Source organism: Pituophis catenifer, unplaced genomic scaffold (assembly GCF_029215685.1).
Source record: "Pituophis catenifer annectens isolate HBS135680 unplaced genomic scaffold, rPitCat1.0.hap2 SCAF_3, whole genome shotgun sequence".
Classification (NCBI taxonomy): domain Eukaryota; kingdom Metazoa; phylum Chordata; class Lepidosauria; order Squamata; family Colubridae; genus Pituophis; species Pituophis catenifer.
Window position 1 is genome coordinate 108,052,555 of NW_027256883.1, and position 23,561 is coordinate 108,076,115.

Below are 23,561 nucleotides of genomic sequence, written 5' to 3' on the forward strand. Positions count from 1 at the left end.
GTCCTCATTTCACCTACCTTAGAAAGGATGGAAGGCTGAGTCAACCTTGAGCCTTGGAGAGATTCGAACCAGCAGAAATTGCAGGCAGCTGTGTTAATAACAGGGTGCACTAAACCCTTGTACTATCAAGGCTCTTTAGGTGTTTATCTTGGAATGTGAACGGGCTGAATTTACCACAGAAAAGGAAGAAGCTATTTACATATTTGAGACAATTTAATAATGATATAATCTGTTTACAAGAAACTCATATTAGAACTCAAGATCAAAAATACTTGATAAATTCAAAATTAGGAACACATTTTATAGCTTCAACTTCGGAAAAAAAAGAATGGTGTGGTCATTTATGTAAACAAAAGACTGACAGCTAAAATTATAGAAGCAGATGAAGATGGTAGGTTTATAGCAATTGAACTGCATACAGTAAATGGCCACATTCTTCTGATTGGAATTTACGCTCCTAACGAACAACAGGACCATTTTTATAAAACTTTACACACTAAAATACTGCAATGGGATTATAGATCTATCCTAATTATGGGAGATTGGAATGGAGTAATTGATTCCAAATTAGATAAAAAGAGCCTGGCGAAATCAAGGATTAGATTACCACAGACTTTTTTCGATATGAAAGAAGATTTGGAATTAAAAGATATCTGGAGAATACATAACCCAAAAGAATTGGACTATACTTTTTTTTCTGATAGACATAGATCCTTCTCTAGGATTGATTTTATTTTGTTATCAGATGATCTACTTGTTAAAACAAAAAGAACAAAGATTTTCCCAAGAACTTTGACCGACCATAGCCCAGTATGGATAGAAATTGAGATGGGTAAGACTGAGAGACGATCATGGAGATTGAACGAGAACTTGTTTAGATATGAAAAAAATATAATGGAACTTAAAAAGCAGATGAAAGAATTTTTTGAAATAAATCTGAATAAGGGTACCCCAATTGAAATTGTGTGGGATGCGAGCAAAGCGTATATGAGAGGGGTACTCATTCATATGAATTCTAAACATAAACTGAATCGACAAAAGAAAAGATCTGAATTGGAAGCAGAAATAAAGAATAAAGAACAGTTACTTATCAAAAACCCAACAGATGAAAGAATACGTGGTGCTATAAACCTTTTGAAAGATCAATTTAAAATGCTTATGGCGGAACAAGTTGCAACAAATTTACAATATGCAAAGCATAATACATTTTGTAATGCCAATAAACCGGGCAGATGGTTGGCCTACACATTAAGGAAAAAGCAGAGCATACGGACTATTGATAGCATTGACATTGGAGGGAAAGAAATTTTTCAACAAAAATTAATTAAAGAAGCTTTTGTAGATTATTATACCAAATTATATGCTAAAGATGATATACAGAATGGACTTATAGAAAAGTACTTAGAAAATAAAAGAATCACAAAAATTACTAATCAACAAAAGGAAAGAATGAACTATCCTATAACAGAGGAGGAGATAATAGCAGCAATCAAACAATTAAAAACAGCTAAAGCTCCTGGAACGGATGGTTTGACTGCAGTGTATTATAAAACTTTGCAAGCAGAAATGGTGGAACAACTCAGAGACTTATTTTGCAATATACAACAAGGGGGTAAAATACCCCCATCATGGAAAACAGCTTATATTTCATTGATACCGAAAGAGCAAGTAGGTCCTAAAAAACCGGAGAATTATAGACCAATATCTCTTCTGAATAATGATTATAAAATTTACGCAAAAGTACTAGCCAACAGGCTGATGCCAGTAATCCAAGAGGTGATTCATGATGATCAAGCGGGATTTATTGAGGGCAGATATATGAAGGATAATGTAAGGCAAGTAATAGACTTATTGGAATATCTTGAGAAGAATAAACAGATCCCTGCAGTGCTGGTCTTTCTGGATGCGGAGAAGGCCTTTGATAGAGTGGACTGGAATTTTCTATTAAAGACTTTAAAAAAGATGGACTTTGGGGATCAATTAATACAGGCGGTTTCAGCAATTTACCAAGAGCAAAAGGCACAGATTATTATTAATGGAAGTTTGACAACAGATTTTAATATTGAAAAAGGAACAAGACAAGGTTGTCCGTTATCCCCGTTGTTATTTATTTTAACACTAGAAGTCTTGTTGAATACAATACGGGACTCTAATATCTTGAAAGGTATAATGATAAGGCAAGAGAACTATAGAATAAAGGCATTTGCAGATGATCTGGTTGTTACCCTAACACAGCCGATGGAATCAATAATCCAGATGAAAGACATTATACAAGACTATGGTATAGTATCAGGTTTTAGACTGAATCAGAAAAAAACTAAGATGATAGTTAAAAATATGACACAAGATCGTAAACACGAACTTGAAAGGAGGGCAGGTTTCGAGATTGTACCGAAGGTTAAATATCTAGGAGTTCAGGTTGCAGAATCAAATATGAAACTGTTTCAAAATAATTATGAGGTGTTGTGGCGAGATGTGCAGAAAGATATGGAGAATTGAAAAAAACTGCAGCTGTCTCTACTTGGAAGAATAGCAGCAGTTAAGATGAATATTTTGCCAAGATTTCTTTTTTTTGTTTCAAATGATTCCGGTGCTTAAAAGCGATAAACAATTGAAAGAGTGGCAAAGCGGAGTGAATAAGTTTGTCTGGAATGAGAAAAAACCGAGAGTGAAATTGAAAATTATGCAAGATGTTCCAGAAAGGGGAGGTCTTAAACTTCCAAACCTACAGTTATATTATGAAGCAGCAGCTTTATCTCAAGCAAGTGATTGGTTTGGAAGGAAAAAGACTGGAATATTGAATATAGAAAGTTTTGATCTTGAATTCAGATGGCATGCCTACTTATTTTATGAAAATAAAGTGGATAAAGTATTTAAAAGCCATATATTTAGAGACTCTTTGATGAGAGTTTGGAAGAAGCACCGACTCAAATGGGATTATAAAATACTGCTATGGCTGGATCTTGGTCTTATTATTTGGAATACAAATATAATGTCACTCGGGGGGGGGTTATATAAAGAGGTTCTTTTTACAGATGCGGGCAGATGGCAATTGAAGACACTAGAGACACTGTTGGATGAAGGGATTAACTTAACTTGGTTACAGTATAATCAACTTCAACTGAGATGGAAAGAGGACCAAAAAACTGGTATTATGTTGCATGAGGAAGAATTGGTCAGACATATAAAAGAGAAAGGTCCAATGCATATTAAAAGGCTTTACAATGTTTTGTTAGAAAGGGATTCAGAAACTGAACTGGTTAAAGATTGTATGATTAAGTGGGCACAAAATTTTGCAGAACCAGTGATGTTGGAAACATGGGAAAAAAATTGGGTTCAGAACGCTAAATTTACACAGTCACAGAATTTGAGGGAAAATTTTTATAAAATGTTTTATAGATGGCATTTAGATCCTAAGAAATTGTCATGCATGTACCCTAATGTTCAGCCAAAATGTTGGAGATGTGATTGTTTAGATGCTACATATTATCATGTCTGGTGGACTTGTAAGAAAGTTAAGGCTTTTTGGATAAAAATTTGGTGGGTTATGCAGAATGTTTTGAAGAAAAAAATTCAATTTTCTCCACAATTGTTTTTATTGGGTATAGTTAAGGGTTTTACAAAGGGTGAAACAAAGTTGATATTGTATATGATAACAGCAGCGAGATTATTGATAGGTAAATACTGGAAAAATGAAGCTTTGCCCACCTTTGAGGAATGGATTTTGAAAATGGCCAGTTTTGCAGAGATGGCGAAGATTTCAGCATACCTAAAAGATTGTTCACAAGAGACTTATGAATGGGAATGGAAAAAGTGGATAGATTATGTGCAGAACAAATATCAAACTAGGAAGTATCAAATAGCTTTTAATTGAAAATGTTATATTAAGATAGAAATATTTTAACTTTGTGAAGATGAAAAATTATATGGGGGATGGAGGGGTTCAAGTTTTATATAACGGGGTTTTTTTTTTTAGATGGGAGTATATTCTGTGGAAGTCCGGGGGGGAGGGGAGGGTTAGGGGGGGTTAGGGAGGGTGAGGTTGGGGAGTTTGGGGTGGGTTGGGGGGGGGAAAAATGGGGTGAAAATGTAATTGTAAAACTTTTGCAATAAAAAAAAAAAAGAAAGGTGTAAGAAATCCCCAGGAGTTTAACTTAACTCAAAAAAATGTTATTATATTGTAATCTCTTTGAACAGTTTCCATTTCCAATTTGCAAAAGCATTAAATGTTATAGCTAAATTTTTAAGATCAGTTTTAAAATAATTGGGTATCTGAATGTTCATGTTTCACTTTGCTTTGCTTCCACTTACTTGTTTAGTTGTATATTTTATACTGCAAATGTGTGAGTAAGGATTCCCAGAGTGGAAGATTAAAGCAAGTTATAAATACTCCAGATAAATATTTTTCAAGAAGCTAGTATTATTACAAATAGTAGCTTGCAACTGCTGTTATATATATATATATATATATATATATATATATATATATATATATATATATATATATATATATCAATTTTCTTACTTCTTCGTAGGGTCTATGTGTGTTTTTCTTCTAGCCAGGTTTTCCCTACGTAGCCAAGGTTTTTTTTTTTTTTTTTGTAGCTCCAGCTCAGTAGAATCTCATCTACTCGGTTCTGGGCTTTTTTCTTTTCTAACACATATATATATATACATTATATGTAGGCTTGCAAAAGATAATGCAATAGTTAATGCAGAAAATAAGTATTCAAGTTAATAAGTGTTATTTGATAGGACTTTGATATCTGTCTTCTTTTTGTTGCCTGGGAATAAGCTGTGGTGTTTTGTCTTGGTTATGCAATCCTTCATAGCCATCTGCAGAATATTAATCCAAGTGCAAACATGTTAAGTAACATGAAGTGCTGCTTGACTCAGTACTGGCCACCTTAATCTTTTGGATTGCTTTGAAACTAGCAAGGTCTTTGTGAAGGCTGTACCTTAAACCGCTGAACTCCTAAGGGTAAACCACCTGGAAATGAAGTTTTAAGAAGTTCATGTCCAGATTTCAGCTGATTCCTCCTTTGGGCTGATGTTCTGTCTGAAATGCATTTTCCACAGCTTTTGATTGTAGAATTCCCTGTTTTTTAATACCTCCTGGAGCAGCAAAAGAAAAATACAAAAATACTACTATTGTTGTTTTTCCTGCCACTCAGGCTACAAGGGGAAAGTGGCAGAAATCTTGTCAATCTGACTCAGGATTTAAAAAAGAAAAAAAAAGATCCATCCGCTTGAGTTGGTTCTAGAAGAGCTTACAGATTTGTTTCTATGGAAATCTATTGCAGGAATTTTAGTATTTTTCCCCTTAACATCCCTACTTCTTGTTCTCAAGTCTGCAGTATGCATAAAAAATAGGCACAGCTTCAGTTGTGGCTATCATCTTGCCACCTCCCCCATACTCTGCATCTTTTTATTGTTTTGCCTGTACAGCTGTAAAAGAAATGTTCATGGAGGTAGTAGGTGACCAGCATTCCTGCTTTTAGAACATAGTAACTGACAGGATTGGAAGTTTTTGCCTCTTGTGAAATGAAATGTAGTAGGGGATCTGTACTCTACCACTCGAGGCAGCACAGCTCAGAAGCACTTTCATGCAGTGCAGAAAAAGATGAGTGGAGATTGCCTTCTCAGTGGGTGAGGGAAGGCTAGAGCACAATGTTGTACATTTATGTCCTCAAGAAATGGTTGAAGGTTAGCACTGAGGCAAGTGGATCAATCAGGGAAGTTCCCATAAACTAGAGTAGGCCCAAAAGTACAATTCCTTAAATGGGAAATGGTATAGTGGTTAAGGCACCAGGCTAGAAACCAAGAGACTGTGAGTTCTGTCCTGCCTGTGGCACAAAGGCAGTCATTTTCTTCCTTCCTTCCTTCCTTTAGTAAGGAAGTATTGATGAAAAAAAATTCTTGGCTGCCACCCCCAAAAATATTTTTTAGATTCTTCAGGTCATAGTCACCCATCCAATGCTCAGAAATAGATATATTTCCCTTTGGAAATAAACTGTGCTCTAAACTTTGAATTTTGACATTCCATGGTAGTTAGCTGGTTCACATGTCACTGATTGCTGATTCCTCTTCTGACATTTGAAAATGTTTTTGATAATTGCCAGTATAATCCCCATCCCTATTAAGAACAATTTGTACTCTTGAGAATTGCCTGAGGCAAATGTAGGTAAGTATTTCCCAGCCTCACAAAGTCTTCTTAAACAAAAGAGAGTTAGTAGATTAAATAGAATCTGTAAGAGGAAACTGCCACATTTCTTTCTTCTTTCTTGACAAAAAAAAAAACTTATGAAACCCACAAATGGCTTTCTTCCAACAAATTCAATTACTTGCCCTTCTGGTGATTGTACAATCCATTGGACTATTAGCCTTGTCCTTCATGGGATGAAAAATGCCTTGTATCTCCTACAGTCGTCTCTTGGTAAGACACTAGACCAGAAGTATCAAACTCAAGGCCTGGGGGCCAGATCTGGCCTGCGGGGTACTTAGATCTGTCCCATGGGGCTGCCCTAGAAACAGCAAAGGACTGGCCCGCAGTGCCTCTGCCAGTGAAAAAGGAGCTTGGGAGGGCCACACGCGGCCCTCCCAGGCTCCATTTTTGGCTGCGACAGCCTCCTACTGCCCTCTGCCAGCAAAAATAGAGCTTGGGGAGCTGTGTACGCTTCCCCCCCAGATCAATTTTCACTGGCAGAGGGTGACAGGAGGCCATCGCGGCTGAAAATTGAGTTTGGGAGCCCATTTTTGCTACCAGAGTGCTCGGGCCACCACAAATGCCGCCAACATGAGTGACATCAAGCTGGCCATGCCCATCCCGGCCACGCTCATCCTGGTCCCCAAGGTCAAACACAACCCTGATGCGGCCCTCAATGAAATCGAGTTTGACACCCTTGCACTAGACTAATATTTCTCAATTGTAGAATTCAGACGAATCGACTTCAATTCCCAGAATTCTCTTAAAGTTGCTAAGGTTGGGAAACACTGCACTAGGCTCTTGGGGGAGGCCAATGGAGCCAGCACTAATGGCAATCACAAGAATGAGACAAACAGTAACTACTATTGCAGGACCCAATCTGGGTCAGTCACCAGGACCAGAGGTTTAGTCTTCCGAGTTTTCAGACTTGTGCTGGAGCGCAGACTCAGGAAACTACTCTCACCGGAATGTGTGCTTTGGGCTATTCTATGCATAAGTGGACACCATGTGCTGTGAAGGATTCGCAAAGTCGAACTGTTTGAAGCAATAGTGCCCAGATCTCTCACAAATGAAGGCAAATAATGCATGAAGGATAATGTTGCAGGATCCAATCTGGGTAGCTGTTGTATTGCATATATCTCTATGCATATTGGATGTATCTTCCCAATCCAGTTGACATTCTAATTTCCATCTCTATTTGGCTACTGGCACACACATATGATGATTAAACTGCAACAATGAAAGACTGCTCCACTTGGGGCTTTCCATGCTAATTATCTACAGTATTATTTACAATGGCCCTAGAAAGTTCTATCCTTTTTGATAGAGATAGATATCTTGTTTTATGAGTATTGCTTGCTTCATGAATAATGTATTTTATTTGTGTCCATCAGCTATTTTGATTGCTTCTGGCACACCTTTTGTTTGGGTGTCCCTATGGCTGAGCTAAGAACTTTTTCCTTGCCATGTTGTTGCAAGCAAATAAAATTGGGATAGCAAGCCTAGATTTTATGGACAAGTTCAAAATGATCCATCACTTCTCTCAATGGAAAATACCATCCTTACCTGTCCCTTTTTGTTTGTACGACAAACAGAGCTGAGAAAAATCTAGCACCTCAAATTTCAAGTTAACTGAAAATATTTCCACTTTCTGCAGCTCTGTTTCTTTAAAGAAATTTCAAATAACATTCATCTTTGCTTTCCTTTCTCTGCCAGGAGTCACCAGAGGAAGGCAGAGCCAGCATTTACAGATCTGTGTTTACCAACTCATGCAAAGAAATGATGTGCTACATGGACTTCCCTTTCCCAGAGAATTTTCCTAACTATATGCACAACTCCAAACTTCAGGAATATATTGAACTATATGCCAAGCATTTTGATCTTCTTAAATACATACAGTTTAAGGTAAGTGATTATAAACTGATTGAGAAGGGATTTTTAACAATTTCATTGCTGGTTCATATTCAGTATGTGGACCCCAAAAATACTGATCTGTACTGCTTCTTATGGCTCCTGGATAACAGTCAAAAGACGTTTTATTATTTATTTATTCATCAAATTTATATGGCCAGGAAGTGATTCTGGACAGTGAAGAGTAAAAACAGTGTAAAACAATATACATGTCATACACAGTCATATTAAAAAGTTACAAAAACCTAAACCATGCACACAAAAGCTTTGATTAGCAATGGAGACATCTGAAGACCAGTTCCCTGGGACAAAGCTAGGTCTTGAGAGACTTCTGGATGGAAAATGGATGGAAGAAGGGAAAAATAATGAGAGGATAACAAATGAAGGGAAAAAAGCATTCTAGGGTTCTCATAAAATTCTGAGAATAAGGCAGGGCAATAGGATTAGAAGAGCAAACAAAAATGGCTGCTGTTGACTCATTTCTTGTTTGAACCAGCATAAAAATAATACTTTGCATTTCTTCTGTGTATATCCCTGGCATTGCTTTTTCTTTGGTTTGGTGAAAATTTATAATTCAGATTACAGATTAACAGAGTTTGAAGGGACCTTATAGGTCATCTAGTCCAACCCCCCACTCAAGCAGGACCATTTCTGGCAAATGGCAGTCAAATCTTTTCTTGAAAGTCTCAAGTGATGAAAGTCTTAAGTGATGAAGCTCCCACAACTTCCGAAGGCAAGCTGTTCCACTGGTTGATTGTTCTCACTGTCAGAAAGATTCTCCTTATTTCTAGGTTGAATCTCTCCTTAGTCAGTTTCCATCCATTATTCCTTGTCTGGCCTTCAGGTGCTTTTGGAAAATAGCTTGACCCCCTCCTCTTTGTGGCAGCCCGTAAGATATTGGAACACTGCTATCATGTCTCCCCTGGTCCTTCTCTTCACAAGACTAGTCATGCCCAGTTCCTGTAACCGTTCTTCATATGTTTTAGTCTCCAGTCCCCTAATCATCCTGGTTCCTCTCCTCTGCACTTTTTCTAGAGTCTCAACATCTTTTTTATAGTGTGGTGACCAAAACTGGATGCAGTACTCTAGGTGTGGTCTTACTAGGGCTTTATAGAGTGGTATTAGTACCCCACTTGATCTTGATAGTATCCCTCTGTTAATGCAATTTAGGATTGCATTGGCTTTTTAAACTGCCGCTGCACACTGCTGGCTCATATTTAGCTGGTTGTCCACTAAGACTCCAAGATCCCTCTCACAGTCACTGCTATTAAGCCATCTGGATCTTGACCCTATCTTCTAGGGTGTTTGCTATTCCTGCCATCTTAGTATCATCTGAAAATTTGGTAAATTCTCCTTCTATTCCTTCATCTAAGTCGTTTATGAAGATATTGAAGAGTACTGGGCCTAAGACAGAACCACTATTTACTTCCCTCCCTGTAGACTTAGACCCGTTAATGACTACTCATTGAGTACAGTTTGTCAGCCAGTTGTGAATCCATCTGGTGGTGTAACTATCTATCCCATTTTTTTCTAGTTTACGAAGAAGTAGGTTGTGATATACTTTGTCAAATGCCTTGCTGAAGTCTAAGTATATTATGTCCACAGTATTTCGTTGATCTACTAATTCCCGAGATTCTCTCAGCTGAATTTGTAACAAATAAATTTAATTAATAACTTGCACTGATTTAACCTTTGGCATAAGCCTAATGTGCTGAACCCCTGACTTGAACATTATTCTAATTTTCACAAGAGAAGATCTGAAATAGAGCCTATTTTTCTCTTTGACTATAAATGTTATATTCAAGCTGAGGATGAATTATGGAGGGGAGATCTGTGTTCTTAATATAGTTTGTTTAAACTGGGTTCCTTTTAGGGGCTGATTATATATTGAGCCAGATAAATCATGGTGTTTTTACTATTATAGCTTTATGCAGAGTTGGCAAGCTTTTCAGAAACTAGACACTATTTCGATACAGCTTTGCCCCCATTTTGTTTTTAAAGAACGTGCCTGAAATATCATCCCTAAAATGTCACAATTCCTTGCTGTTTTCAACATATATCTTGCAAGCAATCTTACAATAATTTTGCCATTTAAAATAAAATTTAAGAATAATTTGGAGATATTTATACATGATCTGAAACATCATGGGTACTTTAGCATTATTGAGTGCTGCATTGTCAACAATTGGTTTAGCATACTGCACAGATTGAGACATAGATATTACAGGTTGCAATCCTAAATTCATGTATTGGGGATTGATTGATTGATTGATCAAATCACTTTCAATTCTTAGCAATCACACAGATAGATATTAGGGATAAGTTTTATTACACAAGTAAACTTGTATAGGATTGGATTACATGGTCTTTTGTCAATTTTTAAATTCCACTGAGAAGAATTATAGATATATATCCATATATAATATCTATGTACATATATCTCATACATGATGCATCCATTCACACCAATTAGATGTCATCAGTAGTCATTTATATAGTTGCTTTGGAACTTGAATCATACTAACTCCCCAGGCATTAGGGCCAGGAAGTTAAGCCAGATGTGTTGTTAGTGTGATTTTTATGACTGGGATATAATGAATGATATATTTGGGCATCATCAGTTATTGTATTGTTATTTAAACACAACCTTTGTTTGTATGCAGCCCAGACCCACAGTTGTGAGATAGGCAGCCATATAAATTATTTAAATAAATAAATATGTCCTTGAATGTTTCTTCAAAGACACGTGTGACCAATATTAAGAAGCACTCAGATTTCTCTGTCTCTGGTCAATGGGATGTTGAGACACAGAAGGATGGCAAGCTGGAATCAACTACTTTTGATGCTGTCATGGTTTGCTCGGGACATCATGTGTATCCAAGTATCCCAGTTGATAGCTTTCCTGGTAAGTGACAAATAATTAAATAGATATGGAAAAACAGCAAGAAGATATGTCCTACTTAGGATTTATTAAAATTAATGGAAGTTATTATCTGACTGGAGGGAGCAGCCCTACCCCCTTTAATATTGTACATATATGTGTTAGTTTCCACACTACCTCTGATCCTGCATATCAGGTTTTGGGCTCACATGAAACCAATTCACATACAATAGTAAATGTAAGGTATTTGCTGGGCAAGCATCTATATTGTGATAAACATGCCTGTCTCTGACTGAATCAGCACAGTTTAAAAGGGGCACCACTTTTCCACTCTTAACATGGACAGTTTTATATTTTTCATAATGACTAAACAGAACCAACCTTTGATAAACCACAAATGATGAAACATACTTTGTGAATTGTTTCTATGAGCGATACAAGAGATTCTCATACTTTTTCTTGATGCAGCTAAAGTGCATTGTATCTTCTTCCTTATAGTTATTTCAAAGCAAAATTGAGCCTAAAGTTAAATTCATGACTACATTAATATATCAGTTTTACTTTTAACAGTAGTTGCTAGCAGTGGGGAACTGGACTAGAATCATGGCAGATGAGAAGGAATTTTAAAACCATTTTCTCCTATACCACTATCCTATTTAAAATCCTTCCCTCCAAAGCTATAAAGAAAATCCCATTGATTTAACAGTAAACTTCATTTTTAAGGGCAGTGGGGCATTCAGACCAATTACTCTAGGAAACAGTAATAGTAGAAGATGAGATGATAAGAACAGTATCAGTGGGAAAACTGAAGATGTGCATCCACGTCAGACCTCCATGTGCTTTCACTCTATTGTAAGGTGACCAGATTTTAACATTGGTAAAGAGGGACATTGTGGGCGTGGCTTATTTTGTGGGCGTGGCTAGCTGGTCATGTGACTGGGTGGGCGTGGCTAGCTGGTCATGTGACCGGGTGGCCATGGCTATGTGTATAGGGTAAGGTGAATAGATTTTAACATTGGTAAGAGGGACACCATTGTGGGCGGGGCTTATTGTGTGGGCGTGGCTTGGAGGCCATGTGACTGGGTGGGCGTGGCTAGCTGGTCATGTGACCGGGTGGCCATGGCTATGTGTATAGGGACTACTCAGAGGGCTGGAAAGTCATTTCTGACAGGTCCTCACACTTTTGACTGGTCCTCACACTTATGACCATCCTCACATTTATGCCCGTGCAGTATTCTTAACAACCATGTCACTCATTTCACAACTGCTTCTCTTCACCATGGTGACAAGATAGGGCAAAAAACGTAAAATGTGAGGACAGTCGTAAGTTCGAGGACTGGTCAAAAGTGCAAGGACCAGTCAAAAATAACTTTTTCAGCCGTCTGAGTAGTCCATATGCACAAAAGGACTAACCAGAGGACTGAAAAAAGTCATTTCTGACAGGTCCTCACACTTTTGACTGGTCCTCACACTTATGACCATCCTCACATTTATGCCCGTGCAGCATTCTTAACAACCATGTCACTCATTTCACAACTGCTTCTCTTCACCATGATGACAAGATAGGGCAAAAATTTAAAATGTGAGGACAGTCGTAAGTTCGAGGACTGGTCAAAAGTGCGAGGACCAGTCAAAAATAACTTTTTCAGCCCTCTGAGTAGTCCATATGCACAAAAGGACTAACCAGAGGGCTGAAAAAAGTCATTTCTGACAGGTCCTCACACTTTTGACTGGTCCTCACACTTATGACCATCCTCACATTTATGCCCGTGCAGTATTCTTAACAACCATGTCACTCATTTCACAACTGCTTCTCTTCACCATGGTGACAAGATAGGGCAAAAATGTAAAATGTGAGGACAGTCGTAAGTTCGAGGACTGGTCAAAAGTGCGAGGACCAGTCAAAAATAACTTTTTCAGCCCTCTGAGTAGTCCATATGCATAAAAGGATACAGTAATTGAGAGGGATGAAGGAAGGGAAGGGAAATTAGAGTAGGAGTGACGGTTAAGAGAGGGAGGAAGAGAGGAGGAGAAGGAGAAAGGAAGAGGAAGTAGGGAGGAGAAGAAGAGGGGGGGAAGAGAAAGTAAGAAGGAAAGAAAAGAGAGGTGGTAGGTTTGAGGAGAAAGATTGCTGTACAATAAAAAAGATGAAAGGGAAGAAAGCCAACCCCAAACAAATATAAAGATATTAAGATAAAGAATGAATTGTTAAACTTTAAAGAATAAAAGAGAACAAATATGAATAAATAGCAATAATTAGAAACACACATACATACAATGTATTTTCTTTGAACAGAATATTTGGCTGGTTCACAAATTTAAACAGTGTTTAGTCATTTCAATTAAATTTACAATTTCTATATTTCCTTTTTGCCATATTTATTCCTCATCTATTTTTTTTAAAAAACAATATTACCCTTCATCCTCATCTCTAATCTTAATCAAATTCAATTTTTCCCTTCTATTCTATTTTATACCCCTTCCCATTGTCATCTGTTTTTATCTCCATCCTCACATTGGTTAATTATGTAATTATGTAATACAGTTGTTTAATACAAATTCAACATTTTAATATAAATCAATTAGTTATATAACTATCTTTTTTGTATATTAATCAATATGAACATGAATATTCCAATTATTTCCATGCAATCCAATTTCTTACAAATCAATTAATTATACTTACCAATAATAATAAACCAAATAATTTCCCCCATATATTCCTCCAAACCACAACTTAACCATTTCTGCTTTCAACACAGTATACAATTAATAATATCTCAATTATTACAATTCCCTAGTTAAAAAGAGCTTTTTTTTCTTTTGTGTTTTAAAATCTTGAACTCTCCTCTTTTGCCCTAAATAATTTTCCATTGTTTGCACTTACCTTTTTTGGTGAGGAAAAGGAAAATAAATCTGCTGCCTAATTTTCCAACGTTGCAAGCAAACCGCAAAGCCAACAGCCTGTTTTACTTTCAGTTTCGTTTTGAGCTTGGTTTGCACAAAGAGGAAAAAAAAACTGAGCAATTTAGCAAGAGCAGAGCCCTGTGCAAATCAGCTGAGAGGGGGAAGCCGAGCTAATTAATGTAGGGCGGCCCTTTGAAGCCCCGCGGCAAGAGTTTAAACAGGTTTTTTCCCTCTAGCCATCAGCAGGGATTCAGGAGGCAGCCGGGAACCAGGAGGCAGAATGAAAAATCGGGACTTTTTTAAAACACCGCGGGACGCGGGACAAATTGGTCAAAAGCGGGACTGTCCCGCCAAAAGCGGGACGTCTGGTCACCTTACTCTATTGCATCAGTGGTTTTGCTTTGATGTGCTGGAAAATTTCAATTGTTACAATCATAATTTGTTTTCAAACTTTTTTCACACAGGGTTAGAGAAATTTCAGGGTGCCTTCTTCCACAGCCGGGAATACAAAGGCCCTGAAAAGTTCAGGGGGAAGAAAGTTCTGGTAATTGGCCTAGGCAATTCTGGGAGCGACATTGCTGTTGAGCTCAGTCATACAGCCTCTCAGGTATTGCCTCTACCCTGATAGTCCTCAGTTCTAGTTGTAGTTGTTCTAGTTCTCAGAGTAACCCATCCAAAGCTGTGCCATTTCCTAGAGGGTCTATTTCAAAAAATCTTAAAACGTGCAATGTTTATAACGATTTGCACATAGTGTAATGAGAAAAAATAGGGATTATAATGAGATAAATTAGGGATTATACAGGAGGATCCAGATGAATTACACGCAGAAGGATTCAAGTTCAATTTCTAATACATCTACATGAAGGAATTTTCCATTAGTACAATATGGATACTTCACTCTAAAGCCTTGAAAGACCTTTACCAATCTGTCATAGTGATCTAAGATGACTTCACATTGTGTTAAACCATAGTTTAACTGGAGGTATACAGCCAATATTAAACTATAGTTGATGGTTACAATAATAGAGACTGAGTCCACATAATATATTAAGACACAATGAAACCTAATTGTTCTGCAAACAGAAAATGTTTGTACACTCTGGATTCTTACAATGTGAGAAGTCTCCAAATGTGATTAAAAATACCTTGTATATGGAAGGGAGTGAGCTTAAATGGACTCCAGAGGATGGTAGAGGACAGGAAGGCCTGAAGGAACATTGTCCATGGGGTTGCAATGGGTCGGACATGACTTCGCAACTAACAACAACAACAATATGGGAGGGAGTTGAGATGGTGGCATGCATGGCCCCAGAACATGGATTTCATACTTTGGTATCCTCTCCTTGTTTTTTAAAGGTTTGCATCAGCTCTAGAAGTGGATCCTGGATAATGAGTCGTGTCTGGGACAAAGGCTACCCTTGGGACATGTTGATCGTAACTCGCTTTGAAACATTCCTCAAAAATGCCCTCCCAACAGCCATTTCTGACTGGCTGTATGTGAGGAAAATGAACAGATGGTTTAAACATGAGAACTATGGCCTGATACCTGTGAATAGGTAATGTATGAACAAGAGCTTATAATGAGATTCTGTGAAAACACATTCCTATCTGCCAGATCCACACTGATAGGCAAATGTATTGCTTACTTAGAAGGCTTATATTCATCTTTTGATTGAATGATTTTTGATACAGCTTTCAAAACATTATAATAAACAAACTAATATAATAATCCAAAACTCATACGACAAAATGCTTTAGCTAATTCCTAATCAAGTCAGAGTAGATATGCTGGTGGAAAATAATGGAAATCATTCTAATATATCTGATGATGGGTCCAAGAATGGGGAAGCTGCCTTAGCATATTAATAAGTCACTTGTAAAATGAAAGTTTAAAGTTGTTTAAATGTATGACTAGAGTAACAGTATTGGCTACATTTAATTTAATTCCAATGTTGATGTAAATACAGCTAAATCAAATTCAATTTTCTTCTGTCCTCTAATTCTGGTAGTGTAAAATTGGCCATTTAAAAATCAACTACAGCTTTTGGCCCACAAAAAGTTGTACACTCTTGATACAGATGTGTCTCCTTTTTCTGGGGTGGGGGTGAGGGGCATAAAATTTGATTCAATTTCCCAAGCCATTTATATTACACCTAAAATCAGAAAAGTTCCAGCCACAAATGGCACCATTTTCTTCAATGCTAATAATAGCACACTAACATTTCTACAAGATTATTAATGTGCTCATATCATTTTCTACATGATATCTACAGAGGTGTAGAAGGATTCTCCTTTTTGATAGCACTGAAGTAAATTAACTTTAAATAAATTTGTGCTTTGAATTATATGAAGTAACAAATATAATAGAATTTTTGATAATTCTAACAACATTAGGATTAATGAAAATATAGATGTATCCTTACAGACTGAATTTGTAAAGCTGAATAAGTTATGTTCCATTCCTTGAAGCAGAATAAAAATTTGCCAAATCAAACATATTAATGGGGCAAGAAAAAGCATGGGCCTGATGGGCACTTGCCCGTGGGCCCCACGAACATAGGGGCCTCATACTAATCTGTGTATGTTAACCCTTCAATGCACCTTGTATCATACAAATACAGCAACATATTTATTACACTTTACTGCATTTTTAAATTAATATTAATATGTAAATATATGTTTAATTGTATCAACCATTTACATTTTTATTCCTGTGAGTAATTGTCATAGGGGCCCCAGTACACTGCTTTGCCCGGGCGCATAATGCTGTTAAGACGGCCCTGGTATGTACATTGGATGCAACAGTACTCTTCCATATTCTCTGGAAAAAAATCCTTAAAATGTCAATCTGTTATCCTGCTGGAAAGAAATTAACTTTTAAACTAAATCTATTTCTAGATAAACCAACTATAACAACAATAATTTGACTTTTCCAAGAAACATACTAAACTGCAAGAAGAAATCAGTAAATAAATCATTGTCTATCTGAATTGCTAAATAGTTTAAATATTCTTCTGAAGTGAGTTTGATTTGTGCAAGACACACACTTCACTTTATACAAACACTGAGATTAGAAGAAAATAGTCAAAGTTCAGGAAATCTATTATTTTCTCATTCATATCAGTTCAAAGCCAAAATCCAGTCCAGAAAATGTTACATAAACTTTTATGTCACTCCCAATAAGCTAACACAATTACATTCCTTAACTTTTTCTTTAGAGGTTGGTTTTGAAAGCTTCAGGACTTTTAGCAAAGACTTGAAGAATTTTAAATATTTTATCTAGGGAGTGGAAGTCTGTTCAGTATAATAATCCCTACTGTTGTACAGCTTTGTGCTATGACTGTTTTGTGGCAGTCATGAACTGTGATATAAGGCTGATTTAAAGAACTTGGAACACAAGGTTTGGAGTCTTCCCAGATATAACCCTAATTAACACTATATATTGATTCCTATAAAACAAGATGAGGAAGGAGAATGAAGAGACAGTGTGTATTAGAAGAAAGGATCATGATTTGGGAAGAGAATAGCACCACTATGCAGGTCAATCTAGTTAGGATGATCAGTTGATCTAATCTACCAGCATTACCTAAATGGGTGGACTAGTGTATTAAAAAAAACCCATTGGTCTGATTTCTCTATAGTATTGGCTAACATGGAGAGGCATTAGCCAGGGGGTAAACCGGTCTACTCATAAATCTGTTGGCCTGATCTGCCCATTGGCTCATTCAGAGCTGTGTTAGTACCTGCTTGCCTGAAAATCCCATTCGTGGGAAGCAGATATGTATTTACTATTTAAGCTGCTGTTGTCCAGATTGTGTCACTTGGCAACAATTTACATGCTTAGTCCAGACTGCAGGCTACTACAGTACCCCACTGGACATTTTTCCTGCTGTTGGCTATATCTATATATACATACATACATATACATATATTACACATTAATGTATACATACCTTACACACACACACATATACACACACACCTCCCTTAAAAATCCAAACACCAAAATGAAAACAATACAATGAAACTTTGGGAAAGGTGGGTTTATTGTAATGATGTACAACTAAAAGGTTTTCACACCTCTCCTGGACAAAGCCTGCACTTTCCCAAGAGAGGTACAGTTTATAATTTGGGAAAGCTTCCTCTAAGTCTAAGAGATGCTGTCAAGAATGCTATAGAATATGGATGTCCAACCTTTTGCCTTGCGTGGGCCACATATAAAATATATAATGTAGTCAATGTGTGTGTATATATATATATATGCATATTCTTTCTAGCCAGGTTTTACCTACGTAAACTGAGTTGTTCTGCAGCCCCAGTTCTGTGAAATCTCATTCACAAGCTTCTGGGCTTTTTTTCTGTTGACAAACTGCAACTCTGTGTTGCTCTCTGGGAGACTCAGATAGCTATTTCTGCCTTTTAAGGCATCGTCAGTGAGCCACACCCACTTCTCAGATATTCCCCCTGTAAAGGTACAATGTGTCTTTTTCTTTTTCGTAGGCTTTTATGTGCATATTCTTTCTAGCCAGGTTTTACCTACGCAAACTGAGTTGTTCTGCAGCCCTAGTTCTGTGAAATCTCATTCACAAGCTTCTGGGCTTTTTTTCTGTTGACAAACTGCAACTCTGTGTTGCTCTCTGGGAGACTCAGATAGCTATTTCTGCCTTTTAAGGCGTCGTCAGTGAGCCACACCCACTTCTCAGATATTCCCCCTGTAAAGGTACAATGTGTCTTTTTCTTTTTCGTAGGCTTTTATGTGCATATTCTTTCTAGCCAGGTTTTACCTACGTAAACTGAGTTGTTCTGTGTATCTGAGAAGTGGGTGTGGCTCACTGACGACGCCTTAAAAGGCAGAAATAGCTATCTGAGTCTCCCAGAGAGCAACACAGAGTTGCAGTTTGTCAACAGAAAAAAAGCCCAGAAGCTTGTGAATGAGATTTCACAGAACTAGGGCTGCAGAACAACTCAGTTTACGTAGGTAAAACCTGGCTAGAAAGAATATGCACATAAAAGCCTACGAAAAAGAAAAAGACATATATATATATATATATATATGTATGTATGTATGTATGTATGTATATGTTTTTCTTTCTTTTTCGTAGGTTTTATGTGTATATCTCTTTAGCCAGGTTCTACCTACGTAAACCAAGATATTATGCAGCCCTAGTTCAGTGAAATCACAATTCACTAGTTTCTGGGCTTTTTTTTCTTTTTCTGGCAGCCAGCAGACCCTTTGCTGCCCATTGGGAGACTAAGATAGATCTATTTCGGCCTTATAAGGCTTAGCTTCAGGAGAACAATTTCCCCTGAAGCTAAGCTGAAATTCCAGGTAGAAGTCTTCTTTTTCTTTCAAATCTGCTCTCAAACAATGAAGTGTATATGTTTGAACGTGTATCAAACAGTAGAACAGTGCAATGTAAATAATTTAACCATGAAAAAAAGAAAACTGGGGAAGAATAAAATGGCTGAGAATTTATATAATAAATCCATATATCATAAAGCAAGCAAATGCATTTGATCAAATTGTTCAAAAAGAATAATGTTAATAAAGAGCATGTATCAGCATTCTGTTGCTGCAGATCAGGTAGAAAGGATGAAGAGTTTCCAAGAAGAAGAAGAAAATGAAAACTGATTCCCCTACAACTCTCTTTCTGTAGGAGAGAGAGTGTGGCAGAGTCAGGGTGATGAGTTAAATGAGACATCCGTTTAGAATCCTTATATAGCCACCAAAGAATGAAGTCCAACTTCCCTTGAAAGCTGTTGACTCTTATCTAGTTCTTTCCAGGTGCAGAAACAGGAGTATCAAACTTGTGTCATCATGGCAGTGTCACGTGACATATCTAGACTTTTTCCCCTTCGCTAAATCAGTGTACGTGGCTAGCGTGTGTTGCATCCAGCCCATGGGATGGGAGTTTGACAGCCCTGATCTAAAAGATTCTTGTGCATAGGCTTTAACAATAAATCAATAATTCAGAAACTTCACATATGGACCCTGTTTTTTGTACCTGACATATCCTGAGACAGCAACTATATAACATACAGTATATGTTATACAGATATACAGTATGACCCTTTAAAAAAAGTGATATCTGCCAACCTAAAGGTCCCCCTCTCTTCTCTTTCTGCCTAGGACTCTGCGAAAGGAGCCTGTCTTCAATGATGACCTCCCGAGCCGCATTATCTGTGGCACTGTTGTGGTTAAACCCAATGTGAAACAATTTACAGAAACCTCTGCAATATTTCAAGATGGGACTGTGCTGGAAGGCCTTGATTATGTCATCTTTGCTACAGGCTACACCTTTGCCTACCCTTTCATGGATGATGAATCCATTATAAAGAGTAGAAATAATGAAGTCACCCTATACAAAAGTATCCTCCCCCCTCTGTTGGAGAAACCAACCATGGCAGTCATTGGCTTAGTCCAATCTCTTGGATCAGCTATCCCAACTGCTGAGCTTCAGGCTCGCTGGGCTACACGAGTATTTAAGGGTTAGTGATAATGCTGTATATCAGGATGTCCCGTTTCACATATTACTTGATATTTTCATGTCTTCAAATTAATACAATTACTAGCCCTAATTTTACATGAATCATACAGAGCTGGCTTATATTCAGAGTAAAACTTAACCTCTCATATGAATGATCCATGGCCAGAAACTAAATCTCTGCTTTGGTAACTGCAGTTAACTTGTCAGATCAGGGTCAAAATATTCTGAATGATCATCCATATTTAATATTTTCTTCAGGTACCATTGTTTTTTAACACTTCTTTTTGATAATTCTTTGCCTATATCCAGCTTCTCAAATCATTGAAAATTCAGGTTGTATATTATGAAGTCACTTCACTTAAAATAATGCAGAATGTATGAATAAAGAGATGGGTAGAAGGATATCCTTATTGTATCTGTGAAAAAAGTGATTATCGTAAGAAATCATAGCCAATTCTTCCTTCTTCTACAGGATTATGTAAGCTGCCTTCAAAGACCACCATGATGGATGATATAGATGAGAAAATGGGGAAGAAGCTCAAATGGTATGTATTGCAGATATGACCTTCTGAATCTCTACTCATGTAAGAAATGTTCATACCATCACTTCAAGTCCTAAAAGCCCTTTTAACTTTTGGGATGATTTTCTAAAATATTAAAAGTACTTTGGAGACAATCCACTACTATCTTTGTCTTCATTCTATTTTATTTTATTCAAAAGAAAGGTGAAATACAAAACGCCAAAAAAATAAAAAGATTAAAAAATAAAAGAAGACTCAAAACAATCAAGACAAAAAAAAAGCATTAAACAAAAAACAATATATATACGCATTATCCATTATTACAATATAAGTTCCCACCCCTTGCAAAACACCCCCCATACACACATTTTTAAACTAGTAAATCTATTTGCAAATTATTGATTGACCTGTCTTCTATATACTATATTAATGACAAAATAGTTAACAGGAAAAAGAATAATAATAATAAAAGGACAAGATTAAGGTTTCAAAACAAATAGTTATTGTAAACCACTTGAAGAAAGTTTGCCATGGCATCTTATCTATCACAAATCATCCCAAAAGTTAAAAGTCATTTGTCTTGGATCAAATATCCACATTTCTTGTTCTTGTTTCTTAATGCCTTCTCTTATCAATTGTTATCTAATTAAATATAATAGATTCAGTCTCCACAGTGTATCTATCTTCCCAATAAAGTCCAAATAGAAATGGTTTCCAGTTAGGTGTAATAAATCTTCCAATTTCCCTCAGTCTTCATAGGAAAAAAAAAAAGAATTTGTCACTTTCCCATTCAGTCAGACAGACTCCTAGTATTGTAAGGATATGCAGCCTTGAACTTCAAAGTGCCGCATGGGATCAACTCAGTTAGTTCTCTAGCTATGGGGAAATCTCTCTGATTTGCAACTTTAAGTTCAGAGTTCTTTTGTGAATCTTTATCCAAAAATATTATCATCTCATCAAAGTTTTCAAAAAACCTTTCAACTAAAGATGCATATTACCCAACAAGCCACCATTGCTTGTCTGTAATCCGATATATTGGTACTTTGTGTAAATTGATCAGAGAACAAAGAACACTAAAACAGAAGGAAACAAGAATATATTGTCTGGATATTTCAATCCAAGGTTAAAAGAAAAATTTAAAAGAGATAAACTTCAAATGTTTTGTGAATTCAAAAAATACAAAAATCCTGCGGTGAGAGTTCAGTATTAATGTAAATCAAATGAAAGCCCTTCAGCATCCAGAAATGTGCCATACTTCCTTACAGAGAGAACAAAGATTATTCAAAACAAGAGCTCCCATTCAAATCCAGAGAACAGCACTGCCAGATAACCAGCTTTGGCAGCAAAAACAGTAGATTGTCAATAAGAACGGAAAAGCCTCTTAATATTCAGCAGCCACCTTGAGGGGTAGTCTACAACTATCTTTTGTTTTGATACTCTTAACATTGAGAAGGAACAAAAAACAAAATCTCTCCTTCTTGTAAAAATTCTAGAGGAGTCTGGTAGCATTTTTCTACTAAGACATTTTATTTAAAGACATAAGCTTTCATGACCCATAACTTACTTCATCATAATACAAAATAACAGAGTTGAAAGAGACTTTAGAAGTTTTCTAGTCCAATCCCATACTCAAGCAGAAGATCCTATACCATATTATACTATAATATTCTTTCCTTACATAAATTTGGCTCATAGCTCCCTAACAGAAACCAAAATTAAATAAAGGAGAGTGAGGCTTTCCTTAGTTTTTCCTTGTTCTTAGAAATGCTTCTACCAAACTTTCTCCTTTCTTTTTTCTTTTAAGGTTTGGCCAGAGTGACACCCTGCAAACAGATTACATTCTCTATATGGATGAAATCTCCTCCAACATAGGTGTCAAGCCCAACATCCCACTTCTCTTTTTGACGGATCCCTGGCTGGCACTGAAAGTCTTCTTTGGCCCCTGCAGTCCATATCAATTTCGCCTCACTGGGCCAGGGAAGTGGGATGGAGCAAGAGATGCCATCCTAACGCAGTGGGACCGAACAATGAAGGTCACAAGGACACGAACTGTACCCAAGTCTCAGAAGTGTTTCTCTTTCTCTGTCTTGCTCAAAATCCTTGTAATTCCATTTCTCCTTGCTGCTATTTTTATATTGTTGAACTAGTAACTTCAATATCAAATTAGAAAATGTCATGGGATTCTAAACTATGTTTTATTGGAAAGCAAAATAATCTCAGGTTTCATAATAAACATTTCAAAAGAGTGCTGAATACCTGCACATGCAGAATCCAAATAAAATTTGACAAACATTTTAAGAGATCATCAGCCAAGCATTACATGCAGGGGTGAAATGCTACCGGCTCAGACCGGTTCTCCTGAACTGGTAGTAAAAACTGCTACAGGTGTTTCGCGGGCGATCCGGTATTTCTGACAATCAGCTGGGCGATGATCAGCTATTTTTTTTTTTAATTTGATTTATATGCCGCCCTTCTCTGGAGACTCAGGGCGGCTTACAGTGCGTTAAGCAATAGCCTTCATTCTTTTGTATATTTATACAAAGTCAGCTTATTGCCCCCATAATCTGGGTCCTCATTTTATCTACCTTTGAAAGGATGGAAGGCTGAGTCAACCTTGAGCCTTGGCGAGATTCGAACCTGCAATCATT

The 23,561-nt window shown here is 37.0% G+C and overlaps 1 protein-coding gene across 1 annotated transcript in view; it reads left to right on the forward strand.

Moving 5' to 3' along the window:
- The window catches only part of LOC139313754 (flavin-containing monooxygenase 3-like), a 28,652-nt gene extending 5,504 nt beyond the window's left edge, over window positions 1-23,148 (forward strand). Inside the window, exons 3-9 of the mRNA XM_070939200.1 lie at window positions 7,922-8,110; window positions 10,859-11,021; window positions 14,369-14,511; window positions 15,261-15,460; window positions 20,035-20,393; window positions 20,865-20,937; window positions 22,718-23,148. Of these exons, the coding sequence (XP_070795301.1) occupies window positions 7,922-8,110; window positions 10,859-11,021; window positions 14,369-14,511; window positions 15,261-15,460; window positions 20,035-20,393; window positions 20,865-20,937; window positions 22,718-23,060 (1,470 nt within the window). The 3' untranslated portion in view covers window positions 23,061-23,148. The remainder of the gene's footprint in view (window positions 1-7,921; window positions 8,111-10,858; window positions 11,022-14,368; window positions 14,512-15,260; window positions 15,461-20,034; window positions 20,394-20,864; window positions 20,938-22,717) is intronic.
- Window positions 23,149-23,561: the final 413 nt, after the last annotated feature.